This window comes from Psammomys obesus, unplaced genomic scaffold (assembly GCF_907164565.1).
Source record: "Psammomys obesus unplaced genomic scaffold, mPsaObe1.curated_primary_1811, whole genome shotgun sequence".
NCBI classification, from domain to species: domain Eukaryota; kingdom Metazoa; phylum Chordata; class Mammalia; order Rodentia; family Muridae; genus Psammomys; species Psammomys obesus.
Window position 1 is genome coordinate 26,467,879 of NW_026590062.1, and position 20,399 is coordinate 26,488,277.

The window sequence follows — 20,399 nt, forward strand, 5'->3', positions numbered from 1 at the left end:
CTAACTCCTGTGTGTTAGGGCACAGAGGCAGCTAGTGAGAAGGCTACTAAACCTCACCACCACAGGCCCTTGCACCTCTCCCCAGCCTTTCCCGGCTCAACTACCCAGCCCTGTGCTGGGAAAGACCCCGGGCCATTGCATGGGTGGGACCTGCACAGCAGCAGCTTTCTGAGCTGAAAGGATTGTGCTGGAAGCATCGCTGAATGATATGAGGGGAGACTGAGGCACGTTCTCCTTCTAGAAAATGTCATTTATAGCTCTCTTTTTAAAAAAGAAACTATTTATTTCCCCCTCTCCCCCCTCTCTGTCTCTCTCTGTCTCTCTCTCTCTGTGTATGTGCATGTAACCATGACTGTGCACCATAGCAAGCACATGGGCATGAGGGAACAGCGAACAGGAGTAGGTTTATTCCTTTGACTATGTGTGTTTCAGGGATCAAGCTCAGGTGGTCAGATTTGGAAACAAGCAACTTTACCAGCTGAGCTGCTTTGCTGGCCCTTCTTTATATACTGTTTTCTTTGCGGGGGGCGGGCAGTGCAGGGTGCAGGGAACCACACACTCAGGAACTTTTACCTAACTCCATCTTTTCCCCTATGACTTTGGCTTTAAGTCTTTTCTGATGGATATGTATACCGATCCCAAGGAATGTACCAACCAATTTGAGACTCAGATACCTTCTGTGACTGCCAGGTTTGGCCTCCTTTGGTCCTTTCCTGCATCCTAGGGCCAGGGTGCAGCTGACCAATGATTTAGGTAAAGGCAGCTTGTTCAGGTAAGGAGGCTCACTTGGACCAATTTACCATAGAAGAGTTGAAAGGAACCTGAGAATTCCAATTAGGCTATAACTAATGAGCTGGAAACTTTGGGGAAATCACTGTGGGCAATGAGGGGAGAGCGATCATCTTCGTTTTAATTAGCACAGGAGAAGCAGTGTCCAGAGGGAGGCAGTTTCTGTGTGCATCCAAAGAGGGACTGGGAGGTGGGGGACAGGGGCTGTTGAACAAATTTGGAGTCCTTCCTCTTAAAGGGGAGAAAAAGTGGGAAGCCAGAAATGTAGAAAGGCAAGCCTGAATTCAGAGTGCGCATCGTCCAGTTGCTTCTCCTTCTACAGAAGTCCAGACTAAAGAACAGGGAAGCGACCCTGTAAGGAACCATCGCCCATTCAGTCCTGTTCCACACCAACAGACAGGTTGCTGACATCTTTGTCTGCTCTCATACTGCTTAATAAGAAACAACAACAGCAACCCTACCTGCCATTGTCTGAGGTCACAGACCACGACAGACTTCCAGAGGTCCCTGTCCTGCGGCAACACATGCTGTGGCACCCAGGAAACGGGGAACAACTATTAAGTCAGAAGGTGCACTATCTTGGCTAGGGTCTTTCTCAGCCTCCAAGGCTGAGCATCTAGGGGCAGTTCTCCCATGGAATCGAGTTGACGGCCAGCCACGCTTCCCCTTCCCATTAGGGGCCCCTTTGGGAAAACTGGCCTAGGGCATCTGGTGGCTTCCCCTTAGGGGTACCCTTCCGAGCCCCTCCTAGGGGGGCGCAACACCTCCTAGGTCCTGCTTCTGGGCTGGGGGCGCTAGACTCTGTTCCCTGGAAGTGGGGGCCAGCATTCCCGACCACCTCCAAACGGCCTGCTGCTGCCCCTGCTCAGCCCCAAGCCTTGGCGAGTCCCCCCCGGTAAGCCTCCTCCCCTCCAGCTTCGGGCGGCTGGAGCCCGCGCCCGCTCCAGTCGCTGCAGCTGCCACTGCTGGCGGCTGCGGGGAGCGCGGGGCGCGCGCTGAAGAGGCTTGGGCTACGAGAACCGAGCCGAGGAGAAGCCGGAGGAGGCGAGGAGGAAGAAGCGAGGAGAGGCCAAGGAGGCTTGGGGTCGTGGAGACCCGGCCGCAGGGGGTCCCTCAGAGCACAGGCTAGCAACAGCGGAGGCAGGCAGCCGGCCGCGGCCAACCTGCCGCGGCCGGGCGAGAGCAGGAGGAGGCGATCCAGGAGCGGAGCGCAGCCGGGGGGAGGAAGGGTGGCGCGGGCACGCCCGGGTAGGAGGGCGCGGATTCTCCGATCCTAACGAGCTGTCGCCTCATCACCCGAGAGCTGCGCGGGGCCGGGCGGGGGACCCCAGGCCGGAGCGCAGCGCACACGCGTGGCGCACGCCGGGCGGGCCGGGCGGCGCCGAGGGCATTCGGGATCGCGCGCACGGAGCTCCGGGCTGCACAGACCCCGGGCGCGGGCGGCCCGCGGCGCCCCCTGGGCTATCGGTGCTCCGCGCAGTCCCGGGGGCGATCCGGGCCGGGGTCGGGGAGTGGGAGCCGCCCGCGCTCATCCCCTCCCCCCCCGGGCGGGCCGGCGGCCCGGGGGAGGGCGGGCGGCGGCGCTTGGCTGTATATATCTCCGCGCACCCCGCCAGGTCGCGCACAGCACCCCGAGCCCAGGCGCCTCCCCGCCCCCCTCCCCGCGCTCCGCGGCGGCGGCGGCGGCAGCAGTAGCAGCAACATGGCTGTTGATGGGTGTTCGGGGTGGCGCTGGCGGCGGGAGGAGCTCCCCCGAGCCCCTGCGCCGGCCGCGCATTGCTAGCTATGGCAAACGGTGGCGGCGGCGGCGGCGGCGGCAGCAGCGGCGGCGGCGGCGGCGGCGGTGGAGGCAGCGGTCTTAGAATGAGCAGCAATATTCACGCGAACCATCTCAGCCTAGACGCGTCCTCCTCCTCCTCTTCCTCCTCCTCTTCTTCTTCCTCCTCCTCCTCTTCCTCCTCGTCCTCGGTCCACGAGCCCAAGATGGATGCGCTCATCATCCCAGTGACCATGGAGGTGCCGTGCGACAGCCGGGGCCAACGCATGTGGTGGGCTTTCCTGGCCTCCTCCATGGTGACTTTCTTCGGGGGCCTCTTCATCATCTTGCTCTGGCGGACGCTCAAGTACCTGTGGACCGTTTGCTGCCACTGCGGGGGCAAGACGAAGGTAACGCGCGCCACCGGCGCCCGCCCCTGCGCCATCCCCGCCGCTTCTAAGCGTCCCCTGCAGCCCACCTCTTTACTCCGCACCGCGTCTTTCCTCTTTCCGTCCCTGTCTCCCTCGTCCCCGCCGCCCGCTCTTTCCTTCCCTGACCCTGCGCCTTCGGGTTGGGGCACCGGTCTGTGCGCCAGGGGTGAGGAGTTGACCCCAGCCTCTGCGCTCGGGGACGCAGCCCCCCGCTTTAGTTCACTGTTTACTGTAGGGTTATTGGTGGCTGCGGCCGGCCGGGGTGGGTGGACATGTGCCTCTCGGAAGCAAGATCGCGGGGAGACAGGAAGCGGGGAGACCCTGGGTGCATGCTGGGCCACCGCTCACCGCCTGCGACCGGTGTCCTCAGGGTGGACAAGCCAGGGAGATCAGCTTATACTTCAGGGGCTTGTCAGGGGAGATGAGTTCATGGGGTCCCAGGAAGGGCAGGTCCTCTGAGCAAGGGGGAAAAATCTCTTGCCTTTGGGAATCCTGGAGGAGCATCATGGCTGGAGAAAGTGGGGGCACAGGGTCAATAAAAAGTTGGGAATACCCATCCTAGAAAGGGGGATCAGCCCATAGAGTCACTCTCTAAACGTGGCGTGGTTGCGAGTCTGAGGTCACCGCCCACTCCATCCTCTACGTTTTCTTTGTCAAACACTCCCCTACCCCAAGTACTTTCGAAACCTCTGCACTCTCCTCTCAGGGCACCCGCTTTGGGTCTCTGGTCCCCGCAAATGCAGCCGACAGCTCCAAGCTGCCCTTCTCAGAGTCCACGGGGCCCCACTTTACGCAGGCTTTTCTTGGCGTTTGATTTGGCTGGAAGTCGCCTCAAGCTATTCCTAGCAGAGACGCCCACCCGTACTAGGGCTCACATTTTAGATGTATGGTTGCTAGGCTGACTCCTGGGCTGTGGCCATGTCCCTAGAGGGGTCTCTGCCCACCACCTACCTAGAGGTGGGGGAGCGGGGTGGGCAGTGTTTGAGAGAGAACTACGGAATGAAGAAAAGAAAGAACTGAAAAACAGAGGTAGCTGAACTGGGTGCCTTCTTTTTCTCATCCAGGAGGGCACTATCTGGGAGGGTGGGTGTAAGACACTCATCTTGGTCCCAAAATGTTCGCGGCGGCTCTCGTTAAGTTAATCCCGGGACCCCTCAGACATCCCAGGGCTCAGCAACTTGTAGCAGCCTCCAGCTGCCAAGAAGAGTTCGGCTAGGAGGAAGGCTGACTGAACGCCAAGGGCAACCGAAGCAGCACCCTGTCATTAATTATACATCCCCGTAGGTGCTGGGCTCAGCTGTGTTCGTGGCAGCACATTTGTGTTTTGGAACATACTGGTGTGTTGGAATAAGGGAGGAAAAAGAAAAACCACCCTTCTTTGCTTCCTCTTCCCATGGCTCTGAGTACTTCAAATGGTGGCTGGCTTCTTGGGGATGGAGGTTCCCCTTTTCTTTTCAAGGAGAAAGATTGCTGGCCTTTATGAGAAGCCTTCAGATTAAGCAAGGCTCCTTCAGCCAGACCCAGAGATGCCTTCTGCCTGATCAGACCTAACTACGGACTGATTATACTCTTATTCTCTCATTCCTTTTTCTCCACTTGCAGCTAGTCCTGGGAGTATCTCCCTCAGATATTGAGTTATGGCAACTATCTTTTGAGGGGTGGGTAGCTCACAGTTTGGTTTTTTTCACATATTTTCTATATGGAAGTGGTTTGGTTTGGCCTGTGTTTCAGAAGGTGAGCAATTTTGATCGTGAAAACTTTTGTCACCCCGAGGTTCTAAGCGCAGTGTCTAACTTCTCTTCACTTTAGGTGGTACCCTGTGCTAGTACAGTGCCTGTCATGAAATGTTCCTTAGAGAATTTACATGAAGCATTTCTTTCCTAAATGACCAGTGCAGCTTCTGTCAGTTTTCTCAAAAAATAAGTTTTATGAAATGGTAATTAAAAAACAATCTGTACGTGTCTTTCTACACATTTTTTTTTTTTAGCTTCAAGACCAGATGAGTGCACATAGTTGAGAGTTTTCATACAGAATCAACTTGGAATGAGAGAAAATTGTGGTTGATTTGAAGGACAAAACAGAATACCATCAAGCTATTTTTTGATATCACAAGTTCTTTTAAAATCATGCCCAGTTCTCTTAATACCTGTCTCTTGAGTAGTTCAATTAAATTGTGTGCTCAACTCCCTGTACCTAACAATGGTAGATGAAGCTTTCCTTTCTACCTTTTGGACTCTGCATTTGCTTTACCCCCCCCCCGCCCCCCTTTGCTTTTCAAGTATTTGGTAGTTTTGTTAAGACATGGTGCAGAATAAAGAATTCAGCACGAGTTTAGAACGATTGTACTGCTCGGCTCCCCAAGCAGACCTCTGTTGCCTTTCCACAGAGACTTCTACCCACCCACCTTTACCCATGCCCAGTGTAGTTTCCTAGGGGCTGGAGTTCTGGGGAAGGTGTCTTCTCAGCGTTTGAAACTCCCAGGGAGACATGCTTCAGCAGGAGCTCGCAATCCTCTGTATTTGTTCTCCAGGAACCAGTTTTTGTTTGAAGGAACCCAAGATTGTGGACATATATTTTGGAGCCTCTGCTCGTTTGTACCTTTGGCCTCCAAATAGCATAGCTAATGACTTCATCATTTAAAAAAAATGTGGACTTTTTATGGGAGTTGGGGGAGTAAGGAAGAACATTTGTGCTAGGTGTGGTGACACATGCCTGTAATTCCAGTACTCGAGGACAGAGGCAGGAAGATCATGAGTTTTAAGTCATTTTGTACTAGGTAGCCATAGCCTGTCTCAACAGCCGGTAATGTGAAATAAAACAATAACAGCAAACCTCATACACCCCCCCCCCATTTGGAAGGTGGACACAGTCTTGCCAGCACTGTTCTTTTCTGAGTGTTTGCATAGTATTGCTTTTCTCCACTACCCTGGGTTTTATCAGTGTGTACTGGTCATTTGGCAATGACGTTTTGAGGTTCAGTCCAGTCCTAGATTGTAGTGAGCAGGGGGGCTCTCGAGAGGCTTGATAAGCCATTTAACCTCTCTGGTTCCTGTGAAATCTGACAGTTGGACCCCATGGATTCCAGACCCCTTCCTGCCTTGGAACCCCACACAGGATAATGAAAAGAGCAGGGCGTTGTGGGGAAAGACGTTAGCTCGGCGGACTTTGCAGTTCTGCAGATGCTTCTGGAATTAGGCTCCTCACCACTTATGTGTTGTTTCCTTGTCTTGTTCATCTTCTAGCTTGTGGTCTACTTCTCTTTAATTTTTGGGGAAACAGCCACTTGTGGATGGGACTCTGTTTTGCTGCAGGACCTGTATGTGGCCAGGCATAGCCTCGCTGATAATCTCAGGCAGGGCTATCCTCCCTATAGAAGCCTGGGGCTTGGACAAGGATGGGCTGCATGTTGTGAATTACTGAGGTGTTGTCTCCATGGCTATGTCTGAGAAAACAACACGTTTTCTCTGACAAGCTCGTTACTAAAATAAATATCAGATCCCATTATGGCTTGGTAATTACCCAGGGTCTGGTCTGGTGCATCCAGTCAGGATTGTGACATCAGCACCCTGGAACTGTAGACTCCAGATTGGCCCTAGTGCCTCCTTTCGTCCTGTCCTGGCAAATGCCAGCACCAATGACCTTCACATATTCTTTTGTGGTCAGATCACTTGGGTGGCCAGGAAGAAATTCGCAGGCCCTGGTCAAGGGGGACCTGACCTGGCCTTGTCCAGACTGCTTGTTCTCTTTGCTTATTTTTTTTTAAATTTTTATTTTGTTTTATGTGTTTGTGTCTGAGTATATATAGTGCATCAGGTGCATTCAGGAGCCAGTGGAGGTCAGAAGAGGGGGTTGGTACTGCAGATTCAGAGGACCGTGAGCCACCATGTAGGTGCTGGAAACCACGTCCGGGTCTTCTGTAAGAGCAGTAGGTGTTCTTCGCTGCCGAGCTGCCTCTCCACCCCATGTCTGTGTTGTTCATTTATTTTTTTTTTGATGGATATTAGTTAACTGTCCCAGAATAAAGGCTGGCGTTCCCAGTTAAGGAGGGTAGCTTTTGGCTGACTGTGAGGCCTAGCCTTATTTCTTAATCTGTCAGAGGAGCCCACTGACACTTTGTAGAATTCTACTGTTTTGTTATTTTGTATCTATGACAGTACACGGTGCCCAACAAGCGCCTGGCACTAGCAGGCCTCTTGGAAGTGAGAGTTACCACAACTCCACCAAGTGAGAAGCTGTTTTCTCCGGTTCAGTAAACAATGGCTGCAGAAGGGCACAGGCTAGAACAGAATTTTGGAGCCAAAAGGAGCCTCCAGAACTAATAGCACGAGTCAAATAGCCTGTCCAAAACCTCACCGAGACTCCGACTCCCGGTTTTGGATTGCTGCACATTAGAGTGCTGAAGAAGGATCCATGGAGGATGCCTTGACAGTGTGGTTGAAGTGTTGATGATGTAGGCACTGATGGTATTGGTGTCTCGGACACTTAGGGCTGGCAGAAGGGAAACATAGTAACAGTCATCTGGAGATGTAGCTATTCAACAACATGTCCTTGAAGAGGGCAGATTCCAGCCGTGATGCCCAGGTCAGATCTTCCAGAGTTAGGCCGCCCCCTGCCGCCCGGAGATGTTGTAGTCCCCTGCACGGGTGCCGTGTACCCAAGCAGTTTTTCCTTGGCAGCCTCTACAGCAGGGTTTCCCAAAGTGTGTTCCGGTCCTTGCCCTTGAAGTTACCTTGGAAGAAATTGGTAGTGAGGGCCCTGGCTGAATCTTCTTCGGAAGATCTCATCACAGGCTTGCAGAAGTCTGGCTGGTAGAGAGCCTGTCCTTGCTTTGAGCAGCCTTCCCCAGGTTTCTGCTCTGCCATGTAGTGACCAAGAGTCAGTCTACGACATTGGCCAGGATTTCAGTGCCATTTGCCTCAGTTTCCTCACCTTCAGATTGAGTCTTGTAATCAGAGTACAGTCCTGTGATTCTTTCACTAGTCTCACACTGCACATTGTTCCAAGAAGACATGGGGTCCATGCTTTCCTTGCAAGCCTTGGCCTGCGGCTGCTTCTGGAGCAGAGGAGGAGACACCCCGCTCTTTGGCCTGAGAGAGAAGGGAGGCCATGCCAATGCCCCTGCTTTTGCCTTGCTGCTGTGTTCTTTGGGCCGGGCTGGTCAACAGATGCTTTGCAGCAGGGATAAGTGCTTGCTTTAGGGCTTGCTTGCTTACGCCCTCTTCTCCCCTTCTTTCTCTGTCTCTCTTTGAGGCAGTCAAGATGGCATTGGATTACAATGCCAGGGCCTCTTTCCCAACGTGGGCAGGAGGGGTGCCCTGGCTCTCAGTGGCAATGGCTGTGCTAATCTGTGAATCACAGCCACCAACACTACCTTCTCAGGACTTCAGAGCTGTGGAGCCTCTAGAGAGACTCCTTTTGGGTTTGTGGGAAAGGGTTGTGTTTGTGCAGTGACACTGTAGCCCTGGGGCATCATAGGGAACTCTGAGACTTACAGAGAAATCTTTGAGGGTCAGGTAAGGCCAGTCTCCTGTGGAACCTCTGAAATTCCATTGAGGTACACAGCAGGAGCAGACCAACAGTGTCTCCCTCTTCCATATGTCCTGAGTCTTAGTATTCCTGGCTTTGGGCTCAGTGAGAAGGAAATTCAGTGTCCTATCCTCATAGACAAAACTTTGTGGAAAGAAGGTCTGAGGAATGTTATTTGGCTCAGGTTTCTGTCTGCAAAGGCTGGAGTGGAAATCTTCAACTTTCATGTGTGCAGGGATCACCTGGAGGGCTGGGGATATGATCTGATGCAGAAGGCCCCAGGGAGTGGCCCGAGCGGCTGCGTTTCTACAAGAGGCAGGCATTACTATGCTATGCAGAGCTTGATGTGAGTGAATGGCAGGGGCCGTTCATGGAACATGAACATTCCTTGCTCTCCTATGGCAGGAAGGGCCAGAATGGACAAAAGAGGAAGGTTTGCTGACATCAGACAGTCAGGGTGAGAGAGATAGATGAGGTGTTTTGGGGTGAAGGGTGGGGCTGCTGCTGGGTTGGATGCTCACTATCAAAGTTGACTCTTGGGGTGCCCTCTCCTAAAGAGCCCACAGGCCTGTGGCTTTGGGGCTTGCTTGTGGTAGCCAAGGTGGCGTTTTGAGGTTTTCAGGGTGTGGCCTGCCAGTTACCAGGCAATGTGTGAGTTTTCCGTCTTGCCATTTGGTCACAGTGAGGGGTGTGGCTTCCCGAAGTCCAGGGTAGCAAGTTAGCCAAACCATGATCTTGCAAAATTAAAGGCCACAGCCAGGGCTGCATACTATGGGGTGGTCCAGGAGGCCAGCTGCGGGCTACTCCTTCTGGAAGGGTTGAAGCCAGGACATTCTCCACAGGGTCTTGGGCGGACTTTACCAAATGGCAGGCAGGCTTCAACTTTAAGGGGATCTGACAGGGGAAGGAGAACCCTCCCCTTGTACCTCTCAAGAATTCCAGCAGACAGCAGTGAAATGTGGCTCTCTTTCTTGACATCACAAGGGTTTTCACAGCTGCTACTGTCAGAGACTTTCCCCTAGATGTGCTTTGCTTATTATGTTATTCTACTGTCAAAGGAGGGGGACCCAGAAGGAGTTTTTACTCGTTTCTGTAACCATATGAAGAAGGGTCCTGTACCCAGAGGCCCTCAACTCTTCTGGTTAATAGTAGTGCTGTTGGTTTTGCCTTTATCAGAGCTTACTATGCTGGAAACTGAGTTGGGTGCCAGGAGAGAAATAATGAAGACTGGTTCTGATCTCTCGGACTCAGAACCATCAGAGTGATCTGAGCTAAAACTCAGGTCCCTTCTCATGGTGTGTGGAGACTTGTAGGTGACCTCTGAGCTGTCCGCAGAATCCTTGAGGCAGGAACTGAGACATCTAAAAAGATGTCTTAGGTTGGTGGGGACTGTGGTGGGTGCACATTCATGTCTCGTGTGTGTGTGTGGTGTGTCCATAAGACAGTTTTGGGTGTCATTCTTTTAGTCATTCCCCACCTTTCTTTAAAAATTTCATTTGTTAGCAGGGAGCAGTGGTGCACACCTGCAATCCCAGCACTTGGGGAGGTAGCAGCAAGCAGATCTCTGTGAGTTCGAGGCCAGCCTGGTAATACAAAATGAGATCAGGACAGACAAGACTGCACAGAGAAACCCCTTCTTGAAAATCAGTGTGTGTGTGTGTGTGTGTGTGTGTGTGTGTAATGTATATATGTGTGTGTGAATATATACATTATATATGTTACTTATTGTTGTGTGCTCATACTGTGGCACATGTGGAGGTCTGACAACAATGATCAGGAGTTGGTCTTCTCCATCTACATTATTCAGAGATTACATTCACATCATCAGGCTTGCTCAGCAAACACTTCTAGATGAGCCATCTTGCCGGCACCACCTTGGTTTTTATTGAGAAAGCTTCTCTCTCTCTCTCTGGTCTGAAGTCACCAAGTAGTTTCGGCTGGGTGGCCAGTATAGCAACTGAGCCCATCTCATCCTCTCGGCAGTGAGATTGCAAGCCCAGCTTTTCACATGGGTCCTAAAAATCAAACTCAGGTCCTCACATTTGCATGGCAGACCCTTTTGACTGAGCTGTCTCCCCAGGCCCATCCTTCTGCTTTTGGGTGTCAACTGTCAGAGACTTCTGAGAAGCTCTGACAAAGAGAGAGACATGGGCTTGATTTGGTGACAAGTTTTGGTGATGAAATTATAAATTGCTTGGTTCATTCTAGATTTACTTAATCATGCCACCATGATGTCTTGTCTAGTGGGTGACAGATTTAGTTTGCTTGGGCACGTGTGTGCAAGGGGGCTGAGTTGGGCGAGGGGCCGCTTCAAAAGGATGCTCTTGTTCGGATGGAATTTGCATTGTGTTTGGCATTATTTGGTAATTGTCTTTGGGACATTATGTCTAATTGCCAATTTGGAAATGTAATTAGCACTCTAGGGCCAGAATGGAAATACTTAGCGTCCTCAAGCCGAGCCTGGGAGTCATCTTCCTGTACGATCTCATTACCTGTGTGACTAATGCCTCTGTATATGGCCAAAGCTGAAATTATTTAAAATATCTTATTTACTTTTTTTTTTTTTTTCAATACTGGGAATAGAATCTAGGGCCGTGAGCATGGTAGGCCACTACTCTACTGCTTGAGCTATATCCTTAACATTTTTTTTTTCATTTTATTACGTGTGCCTGTACGTGTGCATGTGTGTGTGCATGTGAGTACATGCATGCATGCCTGTGTGTGTGTGTGTGTGTGTGTGTGTGTGTGTGGTCTTTTCTGAGATAGAGTCTCATTATGTAGCCCAGGTTGGCCATAGAGTCATGATGCTTCACCGATGTAGGCCACCAACCCTGACTCTCACATTTTCTCTCATGCTGTTTGATAGGCCTTCTTACCAGGTTTTCTTGTGGACCCAGATCCAGTGGACTTCCAACCTTAAAATGACCAGCAGCGGTCCATGTTCTTCTCCGCCTTCCATCCTGCCTTTCCCCTGCTTTCTTTCCTTAGGGGTTGCTCATTCCTAGCAACTTTTGTAGAACCTGGAGCCATTTAATTTTGGCCTTTAGACACATACTATAGCACAATGCTGTCACCGAGGCAGAAGAAACTAGAGGAAGTGCTACGTAATTCTGCTATGGCCAAATTTTATTTGAAGAACAGAAGAATTTTTTTTTTTTAATGAAAACTAGAATTTTGAAGCTGGCTGTGGTGGTGCATGCCTGTAAAGCTCAGAACTGGGAGGCTGAGACAGCAGGACCGTTAGTTCCAGGTGGCTGTAGAGTGAGGCCTTGTGGTGGGGGGGGGTGAGAAAGATTGTGACTTGAAATAAAGTCTGTCTGGTACCTGGTGCTATCTGGAGCCTTAATCTATATTTTTAACATTACTATTCATTACTATTTTAAATATTTATCATTATTATTTTTATTTACATATACTCACATGTGTTTGTGTAGATATATGCTACTTATGGAGTCCAGAAGAGGGTGTCCCATACTCTGGAGCTGAGGTTACAGGTGGTTGTGAGCTGCCTTACCTGTGTGTTGAGAACAAAACTCAGGTCCTCTGAAAGAGCAGAGATCAGTTTTTACACACACACACACACACACACGTGTGTGTGTGTGTGTGTATATGTATATATATATATATATTTGCATATGTATACTTTTATTTTGTTTATTGTTTTACATCCCGATCACAGCTTTCGCTTCCTCTTCTCCTCTTAGTCTCTCCCACTGGTACTTTCTCTCCCTCCCGTTCTCTCCCCGTCTCCCCTCACTTTCTCCTCTGAGACAGGGAGGCCTCTCATTGCATCAGCCCACATTGGCATATCAAGTTGGAGCAGGACTAGGACATCTCCTATTGAGGCTAGACAAGGTGGCCCAGTTAGGGGAAAGGGATCCAAAGGCAGGCAACAGAGTCAGAGACAGCTCCTGTTCTGAGCAGAGAAATCTTAACCATTGAGCCACCTCTCAGCCTACCAGAATGCAATTTGCATAAGAGATTTTTAGGGCAAAGGTTTCTGGGATATTCTTTTCAGAATTGTTTCTAGTTGTAGAAAGCCGTTCAGCCATGATAGCTCTGTTGTTGACATGCCTGGATTTCAAGTTGAGAGTCTGAATATTCATCAGGGTTTCCTTGCCATGTCTTGCTCTCCTGTCCTACTGAGAGACCGGGAAGTGCTTTCTCCTTGTCTGGGAGTGAACTTGGGGCCTGGGAGACCTGGAGTGGATAGTGACTTGTAAACTATGTGTCTGGTGGGCAACAAACAGGGGCTTGGCTTATCACACTCAGGTGGAAGAACAACCACAACTCATGGAGGGTGGGGGCTTTGAGGTCTCCCCAAGTGCTGGAGCTCTTCTGCTCCCCAAGAAGAGAGGATGAGTGCACATGATCCACCATCTCCCCAGATCACCACTGCCCACCTTAGAATGTACCTAGCAAGACTTTCTTGTTCCTCTTTGCTTGTAATCCATGTCTGGGACACTCAGAACAAGTACAGAGTAGTAGATTTCAAACCCTAAGTGCAAGCCTGGACTACAGAGAGTTGGGTGGTGTACAGATATTGCCTACACACTGGGGACATCAAATGACCTTACCTGTGGTGCTTCCATGCAGGCAACTTGTCCTTTCTGGTAACTTCTTGGGTCCCTCATTCTCCTGAGATGTAGGATACCTGCTTTCTAGTTCTCAGCATTTGGAAGTAGCTAGTCTACAGTCTGCCTGATAATTGTACCCTTGGAGATCAGTTTAGTCTTGCTGTGAGCTGTAGGTGGAGTTTGTTTTTATTTTCTAGTTCTTCATGGGCCCTAAAGGCCCATTCTGGTTCTGAACTCACCATGTAGCAGACGATGACCTCACATTTGTGAATGTCCCACCTCCACCTCCTCACTTCTGGAATTACAGACTGCCCCATGATACCTGGTTTATATAGTGCTGGGGACTGAGCCAGGGCTTTGTGATGCTGGGTAAGCACTCTATCGACAGAGTTACATCTCCAGTCCCCACAGCCACTCCTTTATGGCTGTGGGGCTTGATGGCTCATGCTCGTCATTGATAAGGGTTTGCTTTTCCAAGGCTTGTTTCCTTTGTACAGTTAGCCTTGCACTCAGCCAAGGACTGATATGATTTTGGGGTCATGCCAGGAATCCAGATGTAGGGTTTGAGTCTTTTTTCTAAGAAGCTGGGGCTGAACTCTGCTTTCTAAGCATAGGCTCTTTGAGCCCCAAAAGACAGAAGAGACGTTGATATTGAACATTTTTGGGACTCTCTTGGATGGAGCCACCTGTTAGAACCAAATATTGTCCTATTCCCACCCAGCATCTTATCTCTCCCCTTCTCTTGGGCTTCCTTCTACTGCTGTGGCACCCCATTCTGCTGCATGGAGAAATGCAGAAAGAACTAGAAATCCTTATGTTAGGTAAAACAACACAGGCTCACAGAGACAAACTATTTTTGTCAAATCCCATGTTCTCTCTCATATGTGGAATTTAGATTTAAAGTGTGTGTGTGTGTGTGTGTGTGTGTGTGTGTATGTGTGTGTGTGTGTTTGTGATAAAAGTGGAAGGAGAAACTATTTGGAGGGAGGAAGGGAACCAGCAAGAGTGAAGAATGGAGGAGGGTACTGAGGAAGGACAAATAGAAAGTAAAGCATAATGGAATGTTTGTATGAAAAATGTCACATGAAACCCACATCTTTGTGTGTTAACTAAAAATTAATTGTAAAGAAGAGCTAGAAAAAGAGATGAGAAGGAAACAAACAAACAAAAACCCAGAAGCATGCAGGGGAAGGCGGGGTGTGTGGAGAGACACAGAGACAGCCACACTAGGAGCAACGATGCTCCTCCTCCAGAGCTAGAGGCTGCACCCGTGCGCGACTGGCACAGTTTGTCTCCTGCCCCTTCACCTTGGCCCTATTTGAATACGTCTGCTTACCTCACCTCCAAGGAGTGGAGAAGAGCAGTAGGAAAACACTGGACACAGTGATTTTGTTTCTGTAACAGAGCAAGTTTTCACAGATGTTTTGCTCAGTTAACTGGGCTCTGTGGCCCGTGGCCTGACATTGAGAGTTACGGGCCGTGTTTTTGTACAGTTGTTGTCCTACACCGTGAGAACAGGGCTTCTCTTTAGGGAGCATTGCTGCAGCGATTTTTTTTTGAATGAGTTGACAATCTTTATTTTGTTATTGAGGATATTTTTACAAAGCAGCAATTTAATATCATTTCTTAAAAGGAAAGATGCTTTAAATTATAAGCTATTAGAACAGAGGTTCAGAATAAGGGTCATTTTCTTTTAAGAAAAAAACAGCAGTCGAGAGGTGAACATTACTCTCACTTGTGGGTATAAGGGAACTTCTCTTTGCAATAGATGGAGACCACCACAGAAGACCACGTCCTGTGAAAATGCAGAGTGTAAGTGATTGTGTAATGCCCAGCCCAAGCTGATATATCTGCTTTGCAACTATGCTGCAGTGGCTTTAAAAAGAAATATTTCATTTTCAAAACAAGTGTCTGTGTGTGGATATGCTCATATGAGTGTGGGTATCTTCAGAGGCCAGAAGAGGGCATTGGGTTGCCCAGAGCTGGGGTTGCAAGCTTGATATGAGTGATGGGAAATGGACCTGGGTTCTCTGGCAGAGCAGCAAGCACTCTGAACTTCACACACTTCTCCAGACATTGTGACATCATCCTTACGTTCTCTTTCTGAGGCTTTGGGAACTCTGATAGGGAAAACATGGCCATCCAGAGACATTCAGCTGAGAGTACAAAGATGAGGGTCCCAGGGGCTGGGGGAAAGGTTTGGAAGTAGCAGGGAATAACCAACTGCTAGTGATTCTGATGATCATCATGGACCACCAGAAGCCAATCCTTGCTTTCTCTCTCTGCACTTCCTTCTCACTGCCTAAAGAAGTCATGCTAGTGGCCTGGAAATTAAAGCCACTACTCACATTTTGGCAGCCACAGCTGAGCAGGTGGTGGATTTTTAAGGAGTGCCTTGCTCTTTAAGAGCAGGTTTTTTCTTTTCTTTTTTTTTAAAATTTTTTATTTAACTTTTATTAATTACATTTTATTCATTTTGTATCCCCCCATAAGCCCTTCCCTCCTCCCCTCCCGATCCCACCCTCCCTTCCCTTTCTGTATGCATGCCCCTCCCCAAGTCCACTGATAGGGGAGGTTCTCCTCTTCTTCTTTCTGATCTTAGTCTATCAGTTCTTATCAGAAGTGGCTGCATTGTCCTCTTCTGTGGCCTGGTAAGGCTGCTCCCCCCTCAGGGGGAGGTGATCAAAGAGCAGGCCAATCAGATTATGTCAGAGGCAGTCCCTCTTCCCATTACTATGTAACCCACTTGGTAAGAGCAGGTTTTAAGAGCAGGTTTACCTTGCTCTTAAAAAAACTCAAAGGTTTACCTTGCTCTTTAAAAAAAAAAATCATTTTTATATTCATTTGTAACTTATTTTCCTCATTTGGTTTATTTTTTACTTTAATCTTGAGTACTGTAGAAAATGCAGAAATGTAGAAAATGTAGGCCAGAGGCATTAAAAAAAACAAAAAAACAAAAAAGGACATTTTACACCTGCTGAGATGAGTACTGTAAAAAATACAAATGCAGAAAGATCACAAAGGTTGGAGTGGTTGTAGAGAAATTGGAACCCCTAGAAGCTGGAATGGAGGATTTTTACACAATTAAAACTTAACTATCATGATTGAGTATTTCCATTTTTGGTTCTATGCCCTGTAACTTAAGAACAAGGACCCAAATGATTTCTGTGTGCTCACACTTAGAGCCATATTACCCATAACAGCCTAAAGTGGCAACCACCAGAATCTACTAGAAGCTAAATGTGTCCTGTGCATACACTTGGCTGTAAGAGGGAAGGACCTTCCTGTGCAGTGACCCCTGAGTAAGGACCTCCAGCATGTTGAGCTAGGTGATGGAACCTAGACATGAAAGATGGGACGCTGCTCCTGTGAGGCACCTAAGATTGCCACAGTCCTAGAAACAGGTGGTTCCTCAGGGCAGGGAGATCAGTCATTTAGTGGGCACAGACTTGTAGTTTTGCAGAGGAAAAACTTTTGAGGATAGTTGCACACCAGTCTGAATATGTTTATTGCTACTGAACTGCACAGTGAGAAACAAGAAGGTAGACTTTAAATTTTTATTTTATTATTTCATGTGTAGGTGTATGTTTCTGTGCCACGCGCACGCAGTGCCTCTGGAGGCCAGACGAAGGCATTGGATCCCCCTGGGACTGGAGTTACAGGTGGTTCTAAGTGACTACGTAGGTGGTGGGAACCGAACCTGGATACTCTGGAAGAGCAGCAAGTGCTCTTAACTGCTGAACCACCTTTCCAGCTCCAAGAAAGTTGAGCAACGCTGTATTTACTTTTAGTAATTTTAATAATTCTGCAATTCTAACACGTGGTAGGCTATCGCAAGAGGATCTCGATTTTAAGGCTAGCCTAGGCTAAGACAATGCCAGAACAGGGCCCAGGGATGTGACTCAGTGGTAGAACACTTGCCTAACACGCAAAGGTTCCCAGTTTGATCCCCAGCACTGAACACACACACACACACACACACACACACACACACACACACACACACACACATACATCACATCACATCACATCACATTTTTCTCTACAAGGAAAATAAATATTTCTACAAATTAAATCATGCCCCTGGAGAAGACCAGTAGTGTCCATGGGTCTATTTACTTCCCTGGGTCTCTTTTGTACTGTGATCACGTTTGGCTACGGGTGTTCACTTTCTTCCTGTGGGCATTCAGGCCCTTGAGAGGACTCTGGCTTTGCTGGGTGGGTCCACACAGCCAGCTGTGGAAAGAGCAGCGACCCTCTGTCTGCCCAGTCTGTGTAATTGGTGTTTGCTCTTACTGGATTTCTGTAGTGCTGGGCACTCATTTCAGGGTCTGGGGCCAGCCACTCTGCCAGTGAGCAGCAGCTCCAGTTTATCTCCGCTCTTAGAGGAGAGTTAGAGGCTGAACCATCTTAAAATTTTGACTTTGACATGTGACATAAGATAGATATTGTGTCTTAGACACGGCATTGTCTGGGTCTTGGTCTTCTCAAATATAAATTGTTCTTGATTTAATGATTTCTTTTTAAAGTACAAAGCCATTTAAGTCAATTTCAAAGTTATCATTTTTACCTTTCAAGAATTCCATTACTTGAGACAGTGGACCCAGAGAGTGGATTTTGTTCTACTAAAAAATCAAAAAAATGGACATTGATTGACATACTCCCAAGACTTGAATGCTGACTTTGATGAGGAGACATACTTGAGAATCTCAGTGTGAGGTGGGACTAAAGGGTGGCTCAGTGGCTAAGAACACTCACTCACTGCTATTGAAGAGCACCGAGCTTGGTTCCCAGCACCCAGGTTCTGCAACTACCTGTCACTCCAGCTCCAGGGGTTCTGGCTTCTGCAGGGAACTACACTTCAGCACACATTCTCACACTGTTTTCTAATCCTCAAACACCCACACACAATTAGAAAATATAATATAAATCTTAATTAATTAATTAATTAATTCATTTTTTCAATTTATTAACTTTATATCCTGATTGTAGCCCTTTCCCTCATCTCTTCCTGGTCCCATCCTTCCTTCCTCTTCTCCTCAATCCCCCATCCCTTTCCCCTAGTCCACTACTATCTGGCTCTAGCCTATCAAGTCTCATCAGGACTGCCTGGATCCTCTTCCTCTGTGGGCTGGCAGAGCCAGCCTGCCAAGGGAAAGTGATCAAAGAGCAGGCAATGGAGTCCATGTCAGAGACAACTCATGCTCCCTTTACTTGTGGACCCACATGGAGACTGAGCTGCCTATGAGCTACATCTGAGCAGGGGGCTGGGTCTTCTCCATTCATGGTTGATGCATAAGTCTCTGTAGGCCTCCCTGGGTCCAGATTTTTTGGCTTTGCTGGTCTCCTTGTGGAGCTCTTGTTCCCTCCAGGTCCTTCTGTCCCCTGCTTCTTCCATAAGACTTCCTGCGCTCTGCCCAAAGATCAGAGGACATTGGAAATACTATCACCCTACATTTAGAAAAAAATATCAGATCTGGGAGAGAGGAGAGGTCTGGAGTACACTGGAAAGAGTCGGGGGAGGAGAGGCTGAGGTTGGAATATATCATGTGAGAGAAGAAGAAATAACAAGAAAACATTCCAAGCAAGCTTTTTGTGACTCTGTTATTACTTTTGATGACATAGCTGCACGACTACTGAAGTTTTATTTTGACTCTTGGTGTGGAGAGAAGTCAAAGTCATCTTAGATTGTAGTCTATAAATAGGCCGGGATTACAGGCTAGCAGTGTTTGATTGAAAAGAAGTCCCTGAGAATCTCACTTTGAAGTTTTTCCTTAACTCAACCTAAAAGGCAGCCCTGAGCCACAGGCTCGTCTCTGTGCTCTTCCAGCTGCTGACAGCTGGGTACAGTTACAAAGCCTCTGTGGCTGGAGCAAGCACTGGGAGGGTGACCCCCAAACTCATAAGTGCTCTCTGAAACAAGATCTGTACCCCCGCCAGAGGCAGCCAGCACAGTGGGACTTACTGGGATTGCTCCTACAGATCATATAGTGTGCATTTGATTTGGTTACCAAGGCCACATATTACATTTTAACTTGTCACAGATAAATGATGTTAAGACTTTTTAGATTCCCAAGGTACCAGGCTGCTTTGGGGGTTGTTCAGCACATCAGTCATCTCATGTTACAGACCAAACAAACAAACAAACAAACAAACAAGCAATCAAACAGAAACAAGAGGAAACAAAGCAAAGCAAAACACCTCACACCTGAACATAGCTCCTTCTCCATAGGGTCTTCTTGGGGATGAAAACACCCTCCAAATATGTCTTTGCAGAACAAACTGAACATTTAGACAGCAGAGATGGCAAGCAGAGAAACGAGTGCTTGTTTCATGGGCTGGAGGGAGATATGACAGATTTTCTTTTTTCTTTTCCAGTGACATGACAATATGAGCACCTTGTTTTCAATTGATCCCTCCTTTAATCCAGTGACTGAAATGCTAGCATGCAACTCTCTCCTGAGTTGCATGGAAACTAATAAAACCACGAAGGTTTCTATGTGTGCTTGGTGAACACAGACAGTAATGAAACCAAAGCAGCCATCTCCAGGGGTGATGCTATTTAAATGCCAGGCAGAGTTTGAAAATGATTTTAATGGTGGAAACAGAAACCAGCAAGTGAGATGTTTGCTGTTTGTTCTCCCCAGTGTCTGTTTACCTGTATCTTCTTTTCTACCTCAGACAGAATTCGCACACACATACACACACACGATCAACATTATATATGAGTATATATATATATATATATATATATACACACACACACACATACACATACATATGTATATATGTATGCATATATGTATATATATATGTGTGTATGTATATAAGTATGTATGTATGTATATATTTGTGTGTATATGTGTCCCTAGACTGAAGTAATTCATTTAAAGCAAGGCCCGTCATTGGCTCATGTACTTTGTCATTTGTTTTTGAACCCAGAAGTTGATTCTGGAACATTCTCTTGTACCGTTTCCACTTGGCTCTCAGGTATTCATCAATCTCCAGACTTATCACTGTTTCTGTTCTGGGAAGTCCTTCTGTGTGAACTGCTTGGTTCACCCCTCTTAGCAGCCTAGAAGAACTAATGATGTGAGGCTAAAAATTGTGTTGAGAGGCTGGGGGTGTTTCTTGGTTGGTAGAGTGCTTGCCTAGAATGCATGAAGTCCTGGATTCGTCTCCTAGTATCGTATAAACAGGGCTTCATGGAGGTAGGGGCATCAGAGGTTCAAGATTACCCTTGGCTACAAATCAAGTTCAAGGCCAACCTGGGATATGTAGTGCGTACACACACACACACACACACACACACACACACAC

The 20,399-nt window shown here is 48.4% G+C and overlaps 1 protein-coding gene across 5 annotated transcripts in view; it reads left to right on the forward strand.

The window, feature by feature from the left end:
* Positions 1-2,413: 2,413 nt before the first annotated feature.
* The window catches only part of Kcnma1 (potassium calcium-activated channel subfamily M alpha 1), a 680,238-nt gene continuing 662,252 nt past the window's right edge, over positions 2,414-20,399 (forward strand). The window contains exon 1 of one of the 5 annotated variants that reach the window (XM_055605732.1): positions 2,414-2,955. In XM_055605732.1, the coding sequence (XP_055461707.1) occupies positions 2,575-2,955 (381 nt within the window). In that variant the 5' untranslated portion in view covers positions 2,414-2,574. The remainder of the gene's footprint in view (positions 2,956-20,399) is intronic. The other 4 variants (XM_055605733.1, XM_055605734.1, XM_055605730.1 and 1 more) reach the window with 4 other exon arrangements.